The 16,816-nt window shown below is 46.4% G+C and overlaps 1 protein-coding gene across 3 annotated transcripts in view; it reads right to left on the bottom strand.

The window, feature by feature from the left end:
- LOC120527089 (probable E3 ubiquitin-protein ligase HERC4) overlaps window positions 1-16,816 on the bottom strand; it is a 67,349-nt gene that overhangs the window by 29,970 nt on the left and 20,563 nt on the right. For all 3 annotated transcript variants that reach the window (XM_039750154.1, XM_039750155.1, XM_039750156.1), the window contains 6 exons: window positions 16,454-16,581; window positions 11,589-11,665; window positions 8,453-8,577; window positions 7,737-7,790; window positions 7,250-7,352; window positions 3,983-4,178 (listed from right to left, as the gene is read on the bottom strand). In XM_039750154.1, coding sequence (XP_039606088.1) covers window positions 3,983-4,178; window positions 7,250-7,352; window positions 7,737-7,790; window positions 8,453-8,577; window positions 11,589-11,665; window positions 16,454-16,581 — 683 coding nt within the window. The remainder of the gene's footprint in view (window positions 1-3,982; window positions 4,179-7,249; window positions 7,353-7,736; window positions 7,791-8,452; window positions 8,578-11,588; window positions 11,666-16,453; window positions 16,582-16,816) is intronic.

The following is a 16,816-nucleotide window of genomic DNA, read 5'->3' as shown; positions in this document are numbered from 1 at the left end:
TTTGCTGCCGTGTTTTGGGGAGGCAGAATGACGGATAAGAACACAAAGAGGCTGGACAAGCCAGTGAAGAAGGGTGAGTCAGGACTGGGCAGGACTGTGGACCCAACTGGGAACAGTGGTGGAAAGTTGCATGGTGAGGAAGGTGCAAACCATCCTTGACAATGGCAGTCCCTCTGTTCATGGCATTCTGGCGGGTCCTCTCACGGCGCTGCAGAACACAACGCTTTAGAAGATCGTGAGGTTTGACAACACTGTCGTCAACAGTGATCTGGTCACCACTCTACCTTCCGACAGTGCAACAACTGACCATTTGTACTTGTGGCTATTTATTTATGTTTTGTTCTCCTTGCTATTATAATAATGGCTTATTTTCTTCTTCTTATTGTTAGGTTATTATAATAATAACATGGACTGGTCTCATAACATCGAAGAGCAGGCTCTCCTCCCTTGGCTGGGGTACTGACATCCTTCACATTTTCTACAAGTCTGTTATGGCCAGTCTGTGGAACACTAAAAGCTAATTAAAAGGACCAACTTGGTTATAGGACGCCTTCTGGACCTGCTGGACGAAGTGGCGAAGCAGAAAATGAAGACAGCATTACGAACATCACTGCACATGGTCTCTCTGACACACTAACACGGAGGACTTCCTGGCAACAAATTATGTCAAGAGATACAACTGCGGGTCCTTTACACCACATACATCTGTATAGCGCCTCACCTGGGGCCTCATGTATAATGCCGTGCGTAGAACTCGCACTATAACATGGCGTAAGCACAAAAGCCGAAATGTGCTTACGCACAGAAAAATCCAGATGCAGGAATCTGTGCGTACTCCAACTTCCACGTTCTTCCGCTACATAAATCCCGATCAGCGTGAAAACTAACGCTCGTGCACGCATTATGTAACGCCCCAACTCCTCCCAGAATTACGCCTCTTTGAATATGCAAATGAATATAAATCGCCCTTAAACTCAGCCTTTTGTGAAAAGACAATGGGAAAAGCACGGGGGAAAATATAAGAATTTCAGCGAATACCAAGTGGAGGCAAAGGAAAAACATACAATTTGTTCAAATAAACCGTAGAATAATCAACAAAAGGAAGTTGATCGAGTGACATAGCGTGTTGGAGAAACTTGAAAGCTCACATTCACAAAATCACACAGTGCCAGAAATAAAAAAGAAGTCACATATCAAAGTCGCCGTGAAAAGCCGAGTTGTAGCCCACCGTCTGAGTGTCATATGAAAGCTTATTAGGGTACAGAGAAAAAAGGCACACAGTGAGGAAAAAGCACAAAATGTCAACTTCAATCTCGACATTTCCACTTTAATCACGTAGTTTATTTTGTCATTAAAGTAGAACATCATAAACTTCATCTTAAAATCGTTTAATTAACCAGTTTCTCAAATCACATCGTAATTAAAGTAGCACGTTAAATGCTTAGTTTTGTATTTGATCTTCTACTCGTATGTGCTCTGTGTGTGTGAATCACTACTTGCTTCTTAAACTGGCTCTCTTCCTCCAACTGGTCACAGAGTCCATGACATTCGTGATATTACAGCTCTCTGAATAACCAAAATACTGAGATGTATTCGTGATATCATTTTCATGATGATAGGAGTTAACGCACGTTATTAAACATGTGTTTCACTTCGATGAAATAATTTATTGCAGCAGTACTCAGGGGCGGCTCTAGGCTTGTGGTGGCACTGGGCAGAGGAAGAATCGGTGGCTCCTTAGCCGCCAATGTCAGTAAAGTATCTTATGCACGGTGGATGGCCACGTCTGTTACAGACACTGCATAGCCGCCTCGTGCTCATGACACAAGCATTTAACTTTTGTCGAAATTTGTCGCTGCGTTTTTAGCTGTGTTGTTATTTTCTCTTTCTGTTTTATATTCAATATATATTGGCGTAGCCGTCACTGCAGTCAGTGCTTTTCTTTCCCCAAGTAACCGATCGCTACACAATCAGCTCTGTAATAGACGTTAAGCCATCTGTAAGCTTAGAGCGCCGATTCTTCAAAACGTTTAAAGAACATTGAAATATCTTCGTAGTACATGTTTAATTATTCTATCCTTAACGACACTCCCAGTGAAGAATATAGATTATTTAAATGAAGTTAAAGTTTTATCTGTATAATTTAATAAACATATTTTGCTGCATTTCATCTTAAAAATGATATCGTCATCATATGTAAATACGCGCTTTATAAAGTGACTCAGGTTGTGAGATATTATAACTGTAGTGCAAGTTTACAGTGAGGTGATTGTACTTATAAGTCCAGACAGTTCTACAAGGAGCAATTGATTGAGTGCATTTAAAGTTCTTGGGATTAAACTGTTTGTGAACCGCGAGGTCCGTACAGGAAAGGCTTTAAAACGTTTTGCAGTGGCTGAGACAGCGTGTGCTTGAAGCTGTATACCGATAATTCTCTTTCCGATCAGCTGCTGCTGTGATTCACACTCAGACACAGTGATATAAATACTCTGAGTGGTGCAGTGAGAGTAACAACACTAAAGCAGTTCTGGTATTTAGAATACTATGGCTGTTCCCTGCTCCATTATATTGTTACAAGTTCATTACAATCAGATGCGTTACACTAATAAACAATATGCGGTTAGTTTCAGTGTATTTATAAAGCCGCGTCATGAAAATAAGGAGTAATCACACAAGAACAGTACCATTGCTTTGACGCTGGGTGCCGCCAGTCTGCAAAACCGAGCAGAGAACTTGCGTACGACAAGGCATGAGGTACCGTGGAAAAGTGCGTGGCTTTACGCCAAGTGTAGGTTTTATACATCGCGATTTGAACGTGGAAAAGTTCTTACGCAACATTTCTGTGCGTACGCACCGTTTATACATGAGGCCCCAGGACTGCAACGGCCAAGTAAGAAGAGTCTTTCAGTCATTCCGATGCACATTTGAGAAGGGTTTTGAACTGTAGTACAAAACATGAAGACCTCTGGTGCTCCCAAGATCCTGGCCCTGGTCTGTTAGATGGCGAGCACCAACAGGTTGTTAACAGAGGCTGCTCTTCCTGTCACAGATGTCACTTGTCTTCAGCGCTTCTCTCTGGAGTTTGCCGTTAGGAACACACGGAGCCCAATAACTTCACAGAGGCTGCCACCAGCCACACGTTGTTCTTCATCAGCGTGTATCACGTCACAAGCTTCCAACTAAGACCAAGGTTGTAGTCCCGGTGTTTTGTGAGCAATTGCAGGACATACGGATGTGGACAAATTGTTCAAAATTATAGAAATAATTAAGAACGTGGAAAGGAACGGATTTATTGTGTAACGGGAATACAAATGTAGACAAATGGGTGGTCCCTTTACAGTTCATTCGAGATGAAAAGTGACAAAATGAAAAGCAGTTGTCCCCTGTGTCCCTGCACGCCTTTGAGAGGTCATCGAGTAAAGGAAAGTAACTGTGACAGGAGACCATGTGTTCCTTCTTCTACAAAGATCTTCTAACATGGCCTGGACACATTTGTTGGGACCCTTTAAAAAAAGACCCCAAATCATTGGATTCGAGTGACTTTTCAGAATCGCCCTACTGTTGAATTTGCATCACACACGTCTCCAATCCACCATTCAGTCGACTGAAATGGAGAAAAGTCGTCACTCTGCTTGCTGTTTGGTGTCATTGTGTGCCCCACACTGAATGTGGACCACAGAAAGCAAAGCAGTGAGTCGTGTGAGGAGATCAGAAAGAGCGTGACAGACAAGCATATGAAAGACAAAAGCTAAAAGACCACCATCTCCAAACAGCTGGGACAACAGTTGCAAATATTATGAAGAAGGTCCTTATGACTGTAGCCCACCATCCCTGGGCGCGGCCACAAAAAGAAAATTGACAGACAAAAAGCCAAGCTGAACTCCAAGGTGGTGGACCCCCACATAAATTTGCTCAAATGCATATGTTCAGCCCACAATATGTCAGACATGTCACGGACAACCCACTGGCTCTAAACTCTTACCCAGGGACAGCGAACATCGAGAGTTTTGCCTGAGGATGGCAGCCGCCATGATGGCAGTAATTGTGCCAATGTCGTACTTTTTTCTCCGAAGTAAATCGATGAGCTCGGTCACAATCAAGTAGACCCGCAGGACTTCGGTGCTGGCTGGCTCAGTGGGCTGATTTGGTAGGAGCCTCCGTTGGACCACCGCCTTTACCTGAGCAAAAAAAAAGAGGAAAAAATGTAAAATGAACAAAAACAAAGCCGCTTTGCCCCTCAGAAGGCAGGAATCCGCACTAGGTGGGATGCCAGCCCTTTGCAGGGCTCCCTCATGCCTGTCAGACACTTCTTTAAGATGGAGAAGGAAAAGACTGACAGAGACACGAGGTGAAGGTCCACATAGGTGAAACAGGGGATTTGGACTGGCTGGCATCCTGAGTGGCATAGGTGTAAGTTTACCCAAACTGGCACCCAGTATAACAAATGATTTTAACAAATGGAATCACATCCCACCCAGGATCAGTGACACTTTACCTGATCGAGACAACTTTATAATGGATGGATGGGCACCTTGCCCAGGATGGCCAATTCTTTACTTAAGCCTTCCAGGTTTCTTGGGGTTCATGTCAACTCCATCACTTTGGCGGCTCTCCCCTCGTTCACACCCACAAGGTGGCATGGGACTTGTAGTCCTACTGGGTTTCATGGGAGCCACCAGGTAGAACTGCAGGGATCACAATTCGTCACTTTAGGGACACCAAAGTGTTTTTTTGGGTGTGAGGCTGTGGCCCTGGCAATACTGCTGGGTGCTCTGGCATAAAAGGGGTCGCTCTGCTTTACCCGGCGTCGTGCTGGTATACTTTCTGAGTCAAACCGGGAGATACGCGTAAACGGAAAGAAACAAAACAAAATAAAACAAATACAGAGAGGCCAAAATTGAGATCAAAGCTGAACGAAACTCGGCAGATGAAATTCAGCAAAGCTTTACGTTAACTGCAGATCAGAATAAGGAAGAAAAGCCAGGCTGGTACCACCGTCACAAACAGGTCATGACCTCCAAAGCCACGCCCTTAGAAATGAGGGTCACAGACCTAACGACAGGTACAAAGGCATGGCAGTGATTGGGGGACCTAAAGTGGCATCAAAGGCCTCATAAAAAGACACTAAATCAATAGGAAGATCAAGCAAATAACGATAGGAATGGAACCCTGGACCTCAAACACGAGTGCAAACAGAACTGTTGATATCCAAATCAGGCTTGGGGAGCAGGCACTGGTACAGCGTGTTGCCGCACCCACCACACGACGAAACAGCTCGGGATCCCAGTTGGCAACCCACCAAGCAGACATGCGGCCCAGTCCCACCCACCGGAAATGACCCTCTATTTGCCGCAGCCAGGTGTTACATGGGCATCCCCTTGGCCTGGTCCAGCCACTTGGGTCCTCAACATTGAGCCAGATCACCCTCGGGGAATCGCTCCACATGGCCGTAGTGCCGTAACTGACGCTCCCTCACAATGGAGGTTGTGTGCCTCATTCGGGACTCCATGAGCAACACAAAGTCAAACCAGCAGATTCTGACACACAGGAGTAGAGTCTTCATCTCAGGTCACTGGATAGCGTCCATGTCTCATAAACAGGAAGCACCAGGACTCTGAAGACTTGGACCTTCATCCTTTTACAGATATCAGGAGCGCCACACACCCCTTTAAAGTGACCTCATGACCCCCCCATGCTCTACAAATCAGTCTACGGACTTCATAGGAAGAGTCACATGAATGTCACTGCCAAGGTCAGTAAACCTCTCAATGACGAGGTTGACACTCTCTGTGCAGACAAACACACTTTTGATGGCCGTGCCCAAGAGGTCATTAAAGGCCTGGCTCTTTGGTTTTTTTCAGGAACCCCACAAGCCCAGGCCCTCAGACTCCTTGCTCAGTCTCTCAAGTGCCTCCATTGACTCCATGAAGATCACAGCATCATCAGTAAAGTCAAGATCCGTGAATCTTTCCTCACCAACAGATGCCACACAGCCACTGGAACCCACGTCTCTGCCCAACACCCAGTCCATGTGATCACTGAACAGAGTAGGATCACGAACACACCACTGACGGACCCCAGGATTAACTGGGAAAAACGTAGAGCGTCTGCCTCCTCCACTCTGCACAGCACTCACAGTACCAGTGTACAGGCCGGCCATGATGTCCAGTAACCTTGAGGGGACCCCATGAAGTCTCAGGATGTCCCACAGGGCAGCGCGATCAACTGAGTCGAACGCCTTACGAAAATCGACAAAGGCTGCCAAGAAACTAAACCGATATTCACGTTTGCACTCCATGAGAAAACTCAGGGCCAGGATGTGGTCAATGGTAGACTTCTTAGGCTTAAAACCAGCCTGATTCGGTCGCTGGTAGGTGAGCAAGTGATCATGGATCCAATTGAGAACGACCCTAGCAAGGACCTCACCTGGCACCAAGGGCAGTGTTATCACCCTGTAGTTGCTGCCATCCAGGTGATTCCCCCTTCCCTTTCCAGATAGGGATGACAAGTCCTGTTTTCCAATCAGTTGGGATGATGCCCGTCTCTCAAATGGAAGCAAAAATTGTTTGCAATGCCAGGAGGACAGCCTGACCACCAGCCTGGAGAAGTTCACCCTGGATACCACAGATCCCTGCAGCCTTCCCTACCCTCAGCTGGTTCACCACCTGTGCCATCTCAGTGAGACTGGGGGGTTGGAGGATCAGCCTCAAGAACTGCAGACCCAGAGATGTCCAACATCCTAGCCGGAGGATCAGCATCAAACAGCCGCTTAGAGTAGCCAGCCCAGCGGGTCACAACTGCAGCGTCATCCCTAATTGTGACAAGAGGTGGGACATCTAAGGGTGGCGTGAGACTAAAAACCCTGAGACTGGGGGTTCATATCCCACTGCTGACACCATGTGATCACGAGCAGGTCACTCCATCTGCCTCTGGAGGTGCAGTGGAACCAGCTGGACCCCAAATGTTGTAAGCTGCCCTGGACAAGGCATCGGACAAATAAGTAAGTGCAATGTCTAAGGGATGCACTTCAGGAAGGGGCTTCTGCCTTAAAGAGAGAAAACAATTCCTCACATTCCTAACACGGGCAAGTGTGGATGGGCAAGTGTGCCCCGCTAGTTCTCCCAGGGTGGGGCCCCCCTCCAGGTGACCCTGAAGTAGAATAAATGGGTTCAGAAAATGCACGCCTGGAAGGCAAGTCGTTGGGTGGGCCCTGTGAGAATGGGGGGCTTTAACACAAGAGGTCACTCACCGGCAGCAGCAGATTACTTTCCGATAAGATTTTAAAGGTCTCTCTCACACGAGGAAGGTCCAAGCCCAGACTCTCAATGGAGGATCTCAAATGGTGGTCTTGGCTGAAAATTAGAAAAAGAAAAGAGAGAGGAGTGAGCAGGGGTTAAAAAAATGGGGAGTCAGGAAGGAGGTGAGAGACAAGAAACTGTCATCGGGTCAAAGGCCGCCACACTCCCACTCCATGTCATCGGTGATTTAGAGGTCTGTTTGCCCCTTCTTGCCAGTTTGTGTCAGGTAGGGTTTAAATTGGGCATCTTTCCACCCTTTCTTTCACATCCCCTGGCATCTTTGCTTTACATTTGGTTGTCTTGGCATTATTATGGGTCCGGAGAGTGCCCTCTTTTGTTATAATATTTAATGAGGGCACACTCAGTTGTGGTGGCACACAATGGGTGCCCGTTGTTTGCCTTGAAGTGAACACAAAGTGAACAAACAGGCTGTCTTACCTCAGAAAGCTGGCATTGACGCAAGCGGCAGAAGAGAAAATGAGCTCGATGTCCCTGGAAGGGAATGAGAGAAAAACAATGAGGCAGGGCAGGGTGCCAACCGGCTATTCAATACAGTGCCTTAATATAGCGCCTTTCAGCAGGCAACACCATCCTCACCGGCGCTATGCTGTACTACTGGAGTGTGAGCGGAGCAGGGGCTCAGCGCTATGGCTGCCATTTTTCGTGCATGTTTGCCAGTTTTGACTACTGATGCATCTCTGGTGGGGTTTTAAACGTCACGTATTCCGATTCTGAAGTGAAATTTGAATCACCACATTTACGAAGCGCTTCTAATCTACTGCCATTTTGGGTTTTTTTCTGTGGCCGTCACCACTGCCATTTTGTGGCTCCCATCGTCGTTGGGATGCCAACCCCAGTTTCCAGGGGGTGTGGCCTTAAAGGTCACGACATCGAGGGGTTAAAAGATCATCTCAGCGGCCATTTTGTTTTTTTTTTATCCAATCTTTAATTCTTTCTTAGCCTTCGCTTTTTGCCTTCCCAAATTCTGATCTCTTGCCTCTCGGTTTTGACTTCAGATTTTTGATCTCGTTTTCCGGGTTGTTTCAAAGACAGGGCTGACTTTTCTCAGCTGGCTTTTCGACATTGCATTTCTTCCTGCCCCGTACATAAAAAATATTTCTGACCCCCTGAGAGGCGACAGATGTTCAACTTACGCTTTGACGGCTTTCCGTGATTTGCCTTCGCTTTTGGCCGTCCATTTCTTCAACATGCTGTGGTCCATTCTTGAAATCCGCTTGCCTGGCAGGAGCGTACGAAACGTCTCTAAAGGTTCAGCATCCTGTGAGGGCAGGAAAAACAGAAAAGACCCTCACTGGTGTGCCATGTGCAGCTTAGGCTCCCACTGTGGCCTTGATGGTCCCAGTATATGATTTAGATCTTTCACAGATCGGTCAGTGGCTTTTCACACCTTGCAAGTTGGGCCAGTTGAGGTGGTTTGAGGATGGTTACTGGACACCTCAAATGTGGGGGTCCACCAGGCACAATCCACAAGGAGAAGTCTGACAGGATATGCTTGGTTTTATATCTCTCAGATGGCATAGAAGCATCTGGGAATCCCCCAGGAGGAGCTGAAGGAAGTGACTGAGGACAGGGGGCTGTGGTCCTCACTGTGATAAGTGGAGTGAAAGTGGAGTGAAGTGAAGGTGTGAACACTCGACACCCCACAGCCCCAGTTCACAAAAATGGACGGATCAACAGGTGGGAGGATGAAAGCTCCACTTGAAATGGGCATGCAGAATAAATCCCACCTAAAATGACTGCCTTCGGTAAGACTGCCTACTGCGTATCTCCTACCACACAGTCGTGGGGAGAAGAGAATAATGAAGTTTTTGGAAAGAGCAGAAAAAACAGAAGCTGGATTTTGAAAGCAAAGACAACCTGACCCCATTCAGGCCAAAGGAAAAGACCTCAGTGAGTTCTGATGATTTCTTTGGAAGAACATCCATGAACCTGATAAATCCCTAGTGGTGGTGCAAACCGCTTACATTTTGTATTATCCAAATGACCTGCCTTTGACTCCTGCTAGGGTATTACTCAAAAAAAAAATAAATAATCCACTTATCATGAACTAGCTGTGCTACCCATCTAGGACAAGCTGGAATCGAAGCAATCAACAAAGACCTCCGCGTATTCAGCATTAACGTTTGCAGCTTCCCATCTACTGAGTGCATTTTGTAATGCATGTAGTAATAAAATGCATTACGTTTTTCATTCCAACACATGGCGCATCACAAACATTAGCACGGCTTTTACAAATCTTGTACCAAATTTTTGTAAGGGATTTAAGCAATAAAATGCATCACGTTCTTTCATTCCAACAGATGGCACATCTCAAAGATTAGCACTGCCTTTATAAATCTCCTCGCAAACGGCACAGAACAGAGACATAAGGTGCTGTCCCACTGCAGGAATTTCGTTCTTTTCCTGCACATTCCTGAGCTACTCGATGTCCCTGACCACACAACCGTAACCCGTTATGCAAAGTACTTGACAGGTGAAGAAAGAGTAATGTGGGGGTGAAGTGAGGGGCTTTCAGGAGTTCATGGGGGACCCCCTTCCCACTTATTGATGCATAGTGCGGCGAGCCAGGGAGGCCGATGTGATCTGAATTAGTTTGATGCTCTAGAGATTTTTGTTTAGCAATATTTTTGCAAAAAACACACGAACGTTGTGAGCATACAAGTGGATGACCTGACATGTGGATTATGTGACGTGAGCAAGGTGAGGGTTTTTCATGGACGTTCTTGATATTGGTCACCATTGGCTCCTGGTTTTTTTTTTTAGAAACTTTGTCATGTCCACTCTCCACAAAAACACAAGAGAAAAATTTAAATATCGTTTTTGAGTGGAACCACCACGGATCATTCAACATTCCTCACAGGATAATTTTTCTTGGTGATTGGGAATTTTTGCGGTGGTCCCAAACAAAGCCAAATGAGTGTAAGGCCTCCTGGGAGGACCATAAAGGCCAGGCGGCTTGCCCAAGGAGACTCATCCAAACTCCAGCTATCCTTAGAACTACTAACTGCAGGCTTCCGGCCTAACAGACTCCAAAAAACATATTTAGAAGAGTTCCCAAATGGACCAAAAGTCCCACCAGAAGAACAACAAGTAAAATCACCAGGGCATCTTCATAAATAATGGATTTATTCGAAAAGCGCAAGCAAAATGCTCAAAACAGTGGGCAAAAACAAAAAAGGGAAACTTGAAACAAACAAAGTCCCAAAATGTAATCCCGAAAACAGAATCCAATCACCAGGAAAAATAAAGGAGCAAAGAAACGTCAACACACACAAAGCCTCCTTCAACCTGAAATGTCCTCCGCTGTTTCAGTGATCTCAGCTCAGGCCTTAAAGAGCCAGAGGGCGGGCTTAGGAGGAGTGGCCTTAGGGTGGCCCCACCCACAACACACAAGGGCACAATTAGAGGGACAGAATGTAATTAACTCTTTCAGGGCGGCATGTTAACGGTGGTAATCAACTGTAAACGGTGACAAAACCCGCCGTTACTTTTTTCGTTGGACTCTTTTTGCTAGAAGTTGGTTTGACTGTGGACCCCTGCGCTCGTGTGAGTAGCGAGGAGCAAACAACGGCAACGTCTGGCAAGAGTTCAAGGCGAATGCGTAAAGCAAACTACTCTATGGATGACGTTTTGCACTTTACCGCTGAATTGGACTCTGACTTGTCAGACTCCGATTTTGATACAAGTCCTCGACACGAGTGGGAGGTACCAGCATCAGCTGATTGTGGTGCTGACATTCGCCACTTACAATGACGAGAGGTACAAACCAGATCACCATGACTACCGCTGCTGTCCCCACATCCCACCACAGCAAGACAGCCTGCTGTGCATTCCTGCAAACCGGTGACCACAGCACGCAGTGACAGCCATTTTAGGTTGGTTTATGTGTGAAATCAATACTTTGTGTGCTTTTCAGAAAAGTGTGTTTAATGGAAATGAAATATTCAGCCCTCAAAGAGTTAACAAAATAACTGAAATAGCATAAAACTATGACACATAATAATTCATAATTAACAAATATATACATAAATACGTAACAATTGTACTTTGTGTGTCAGTTACTGTGCTGAGGCTGGAGGATTTTGGACTTTTCTCTAATTTTATTTAAATACACTTTTGTTACTTGCATTGTGTGTGTGGTCTGTTCTGTTACAGCGTTGGGTGGGACGGGTTGTTCATTTTTTAAATTTTATAAAATCGGATCATTCAAAGAGGAGCACAGGCCGAGGCCCTGAAGAGACCCCAGTGTTCGGATTTCACGCCAATTACCTTTTTCTTCAGACAAAGAATGAACGACTGGTCTCCTCCAGCAAAAATCCTGTCCACCATCAGTGAAAATCTCTTTTCTAGAAAAGAAAAAAAGAACACATTTGGTCAAAACACTGAATAAGAATTCAAAAACAAAATGTCTGACTCTTTGAAGATGTTTAACAAGGCAGTTGAGTTCAATTTTCACACAAAGACCCTCCATCCATCCATCCATCCGTTTCCAGAACGTGTAAATGGCAATTTCAAGGTTGTAGGGGGCGGAGCCTAAACCAGTGGCATTGGACACCAACCCTGGGAGGGACGTGCCAGTTCATCACAGGACCCAGAGAGCCACCAGAGGGCCACACTGCCTCACTGGCATTGTTTGATTTTATTTTAAAGGGACACCCCACCCAAAAATGATACTTTTTGAATGTGTTACTGACCCCATGGAGTCTGTGGCCGAGAAAAAAAAAAATTTGAATCTCATGTTTTCAGTTTTGGAATTACATGGTGTCACACACGTGCGAGTAGGGTCTGAGTAAGTGTAATAAAACATCCGACCAGGGGGCGGCGGAGTGCGCTGACTGTCTTTCTCAGATCCCTACAGACCTTTCCTGGGAAATCCTGCAAATTTCCAGCGCCTCAGAAGACATCACTTCGGGAGCCGGCCCCTTGACTGACATCACTTCCGAAGCCGGCCCCTTGGCTGACATCACTTCCGAAGCCGGCCCCTTGGCTGACATCACTTCCGAAGCCGGCCCCTTTGCTGATGTCCACTTCTGGTTCCGGCCCTTTTGATGACATCAGTTCCTCTACTGGCTTTTAAAGCCTCCATCTTGGGCTATTGTAATCAGTTCGGTTCTGGACTCTGTTCTATGCACATCGTGCTTAAAAAACTTAAACTTCTGCAGCCGGGAAAAACAATATATGGGTGGCTGCCCCAAATCTTGATGATGTCTTTATTGTATTATTATCACAATGGGAAAGATTTAACTTGAAAAGGACCAGTTTTGACCAACTCTGAACAACAGCACAGCCATGGAAAAAAAAAACGTAACTCGTGCCACATAATCCACACGTCTGTTATCCATTCAGATGCTCAGAACGTACAAAAAACTGGCAAAATCCTGCGAATACGAGGGCACGTCATGAACTGTATACAGTAAGTGCAAAAGATAGAAGCTGACGCAACACGACACGTTCCCAATGGCTTATGGGTAGTTTGAAGACACATGACAGAGCACTTGGCCATTTGTCTAGTTGAAGCCAAGGTCACATGATCATGGAGGCCCCGCCCCAGGACTGCGCCATCGTTGAACGATGTCATAAGATTGGTTTAGGCAGAGGGAGGGAAACCTGCTGGAATTCACCAAAGGATGTATGTTGGCTCAGCATGGAAGTGAAAACAGCAACTCAACGAAAAGTTTATGAAGGAGCAGAAAAATTTAAAGTGGGAAAAACAAGCAGAACTGACGAAGTTCAATCTGGTCGACCATCAACATCACGCACACAAGTTCAAATCAGCATGGTGAACGCCTTCATCAGAGAAGGCCGATGGATTGTGTTGTTTGCTGTTGCCGCACATTTGAGTTTCAGCAATGAATCTGCAGACAGCCATAGTGTGTGAGGACTTGGGGTACTGTAACTTTACACATCTATCTATTATATAGTGCCTTCCACATCTGTCTCTTTATCTATCTGTTATATAGTGCCTTTCATATCTATTGTCACACACATGCGCATGGGATGCAGCTAAAGGGCTTGAATAGTGACAACTCCATGTCTGACCAGGTGAGGCGCACTGACTTGTTCTCTCAATCCTCTGCAGACCATTGATGGGAAAATCCACAGGGTTCCGGCACCCATGATGACCTCACTTCCTCCCCAGACGATGTCACTTCCAGTTCCAGTGCCCGTGATGATGTCACTTCCGATTCCGGCGCCCGTGACGACATCATTTCCTGTCCAAACCTTTAAAGCCACCATTTTTGCCACATGTCATCTGTTTTGGACTTTGAACCAAACACAGCTCTACAAAGTCCAACCCTTTTTGCAGCTAGGGCATAAAATACGGGTGGCTGCACCAAACCTTTTTATGTCTCCTGTCCATTCTTGTGACAGTGGCATAGTCGGCAGGATGAAAGGATCCGAGAAGAGAAGCAGACAGGACCTGAAATATAACCAGGTGGGAGAGTACCGTGGCAGAGTTTCTGAGTGGGTGGCTCGTCCCTCGGTTCTCACGTCCATTCTTGTGACACTTTCTATCAGTTATATAGTGCCTTTCACATCTATCTATCAGCTATATAGTGCCTTTTACATTATCTATCTATCTATCTATCATATAGCACCTTTCATATCTATCTGTTATATAGTGCCTTTCACATCTTTCTATCTATCTATCATTATTCTGTACAAGAAAAACTCAAAAGAAAAAATATGAACGAAGCAAGCATCTAAATCAGGAGAACAAAAATCCAGAGATAAGAATAAGGACAGAAAGGACTGTAGAATTCAAAATCAGTATGGTGTCAAACCATAATTACTAAAATTAAAGAAGAGTTTTGAAACCTAAGTAGTGTCATAAAGAAGTGAACCTTTAATCCTAATGAGTAATGACTGACAGGTTCATGACCTCTGAAGCCACGCCCTTTACGGGGCTAACCCTGACCATTTAGGGCAACCAAAAAAAACCCCCTAAATTACAGAGGAATAACAATCCAAATCAAACCTGAACGTTAAAACAAAGCACAGAATCAGATTCCTCGGCGTGGAAAACGTCTCAAACGATAAGCAGCTCCATACCAGAGGCAGTAAATGAGCTGTCAATACTACACATAAAGTCCCCGCATTCTGCTAATCATATGGTGCCTTTTCAGAATCAGGGCCGTCTTACCAGCACTAAGTAGTGCACTGAAGCCCTGGCTTTGATAGCAAAACACAACCATACACCTTCAACAGAAACATCGTAGACCCCCTGGCTGGTGCCCACTGTGCCCATACGCCAAGACAGCCCTGAGGTACCTAAAAAGCTTAGTCATCTGCAGAAGTTAACAGCGTATAGGGAGCGTGGCTCAATTCCTGAAAAATTCTGAAGAGGATTTGGCCGTTTTGGATCAGACCGTCCCCAGAGATGAGACACGAGTCCGTCACTGTGAGAGACACAGCGTGCAGTTCAAACTCTCGTCTTCTCCAGTAAAGAAATTCAAACAACAGCCCAACACCAAGAAAATCACAATGACCTCCTTTTGGGACACCAAGGGTCCTGTTCTGGTTCTTTTTTAGGAACGCAGACAATCAGTGACCAGTGTAACGTTCTGTGCTCGGCTTAGAGAGAAACTGAAATCTGCATTTCGCAGCAAAACAAGAGGAATGGCGTCAAAAACCGCGTGGCAGTGCACATCCCCATGCAGCGGCCGCCATGGCGGAGGCAACGCAACAGCTGTGGTTTCGGCGTCCTCCACACCCTCCCTAATCGAGCACCCTGTGACTGTCACATCTTCGGTCCGCCCAAAGAGGCTCCGCACGGTGTGGCAGGCGAGTGGGAAGAGCAGGGATTATTACCCGGACAGGAGACCCGAGAGAAATGTCATTTTGTGGCCAGCTGGGTATAAAATAATGGAAGGACCAAAGGAAGGCGGAGCTTGGGAGAGAGTCCATCCCCCATACGCTAGGTGGCAGCGGTCGTCGTGTAAGAGCCCAGTTGGGACACCTGCAGAGTTGCTAGGGAAACGAAGTCCGGAAGTGTAGCTCTGTAGGGGTCCCTTGGGATCAGCAGAGGGCGCTCACGGACCCCCAAGGGTCCATCACAGAGGTCAGTTCTGACGATGAGGTGAAGGAAGCGGTGCAGACCAGGATTCAGGAGCAGCCAAAAAGCCTCGTCTCCCAAGGAATGAAGAAGTCAGCGGGACGATACAAGAAGTGCGATGGACCCCCCCAGAGGAACGATGCGGAGCAGCGACAGGACTGTTGAGTTCATCTGCTCACAGTTCCCCGTATTAGTGGATAAGTTGCCTTTACTGTTTGATCCTCCCTCGTAAGACTCCATGCAAAACGGCAAACAGGAAAGGCGTCCTTTCCCATCATTCAGTGCGTTTGTTTGAATTGAAGACGGGACTCTCGGCCAATGAATCAGGAGGAGAGGCGGGTCCTCCATTCAAAAGTGTGACATCCGAGTGACACGGTTTGGAGTTGTGGGCTACTTTCATTTTAACCACGGAATCGACAAAAACAAGACGCCAGCGAAACATGGAGATATTTTGCACGTTTCGAGTATTCGACTGAATGACTTTGCGTGGAGTGAGAGACACGAGTAATTTGGTATTCTTCTCATGGGCGTAGTGATATTGCTTGCAGTCACCAGCGTGGGCCACCATCCGTTGAAGCACAGACGCTTTTATCTCGTTTTGCGTGAAAACAAAAGATTCAAAATATCTCGGCCATCACTACAAAGTGCACGGGGTGAGTAACGTCTACAGTAACAAATAAAGGTTATTTTTGGGCGGAGTATTCCTGGTGCTCCAGCTCTAAGTGTCGTCCATCGATCCCAGTGACGCGTGTGTGAGGTGACCACGGAGTGTCATGCTGTGCAAAGCGCCTTGAGTGTGGGAAAGGCGCTATATAAGTAAAATGTATTCCTATTAAAAGTACAGGAGTCACATTTTTCTGCTGCCACCTGAACTGGCTGCTTGCCCCCGTAGTGGAATATTTAAGACCACAACACAAATGGACACCACAAAGGGTTATCCCAAAATTCCATAAGGATGCCAGTTCCTCCGTTTCAATGCAAATCGTAATCGACGTTCCTAACATGAACGCTTTGCTCAATGCGCTTTATCTTAAGAGCCATCAGATGTTCGCCGCGTGCTGGCAGGAGGCTGTCGTACCTGATGGCAGTTTGACTGGCATTGGGACGCTCTGGCTGCCGGCCGTCCTCCTTCCCAGCTGCTTATGGTGGACGCATCCAAAAGTGTGCAGCTTCCCGGTGGCGTGCGTCAGAGCCAGAGTGTGGCGGCTGCAAGAGAGGAAGACAAAACAGGAATGGCATTGGCTCGGGCTTCTCGGTCGACCAAGTGGGCAAAGTGCCATATGCAATACAAATCAGTTTACATCTGTGAGTAAATTTAAAGCGAGTTACAAAGGAGGTCCACATAATCGAGTAAACATCAGCCTGGGGGACCATTTGGGAACAAGTGGGACAGGACAAGGGGACAAAAGGGCTCGCTTACCAAGGCTCTTCTGCCCTGATG

Source organism: Polypterus senegalus, chromosome 4 (genome assembly GCF_016835505.1).
Source record: "Polypterus senegalus isolate Bchr_013 chromosome 4, ASM1683550v1, whole genome shotgun sequence".
In the NCBI taxonomy this organism is placed as follows: domain Eukaryota; kingdom Metazoa; phylum Chordata; class Cladistia; order Polypteriformes; family Polypteridae; genus Polypterus; species Polypterus senegalus.
This window is presented reverse-complemented; position numbering and strand designations above follow the sequence as displayed.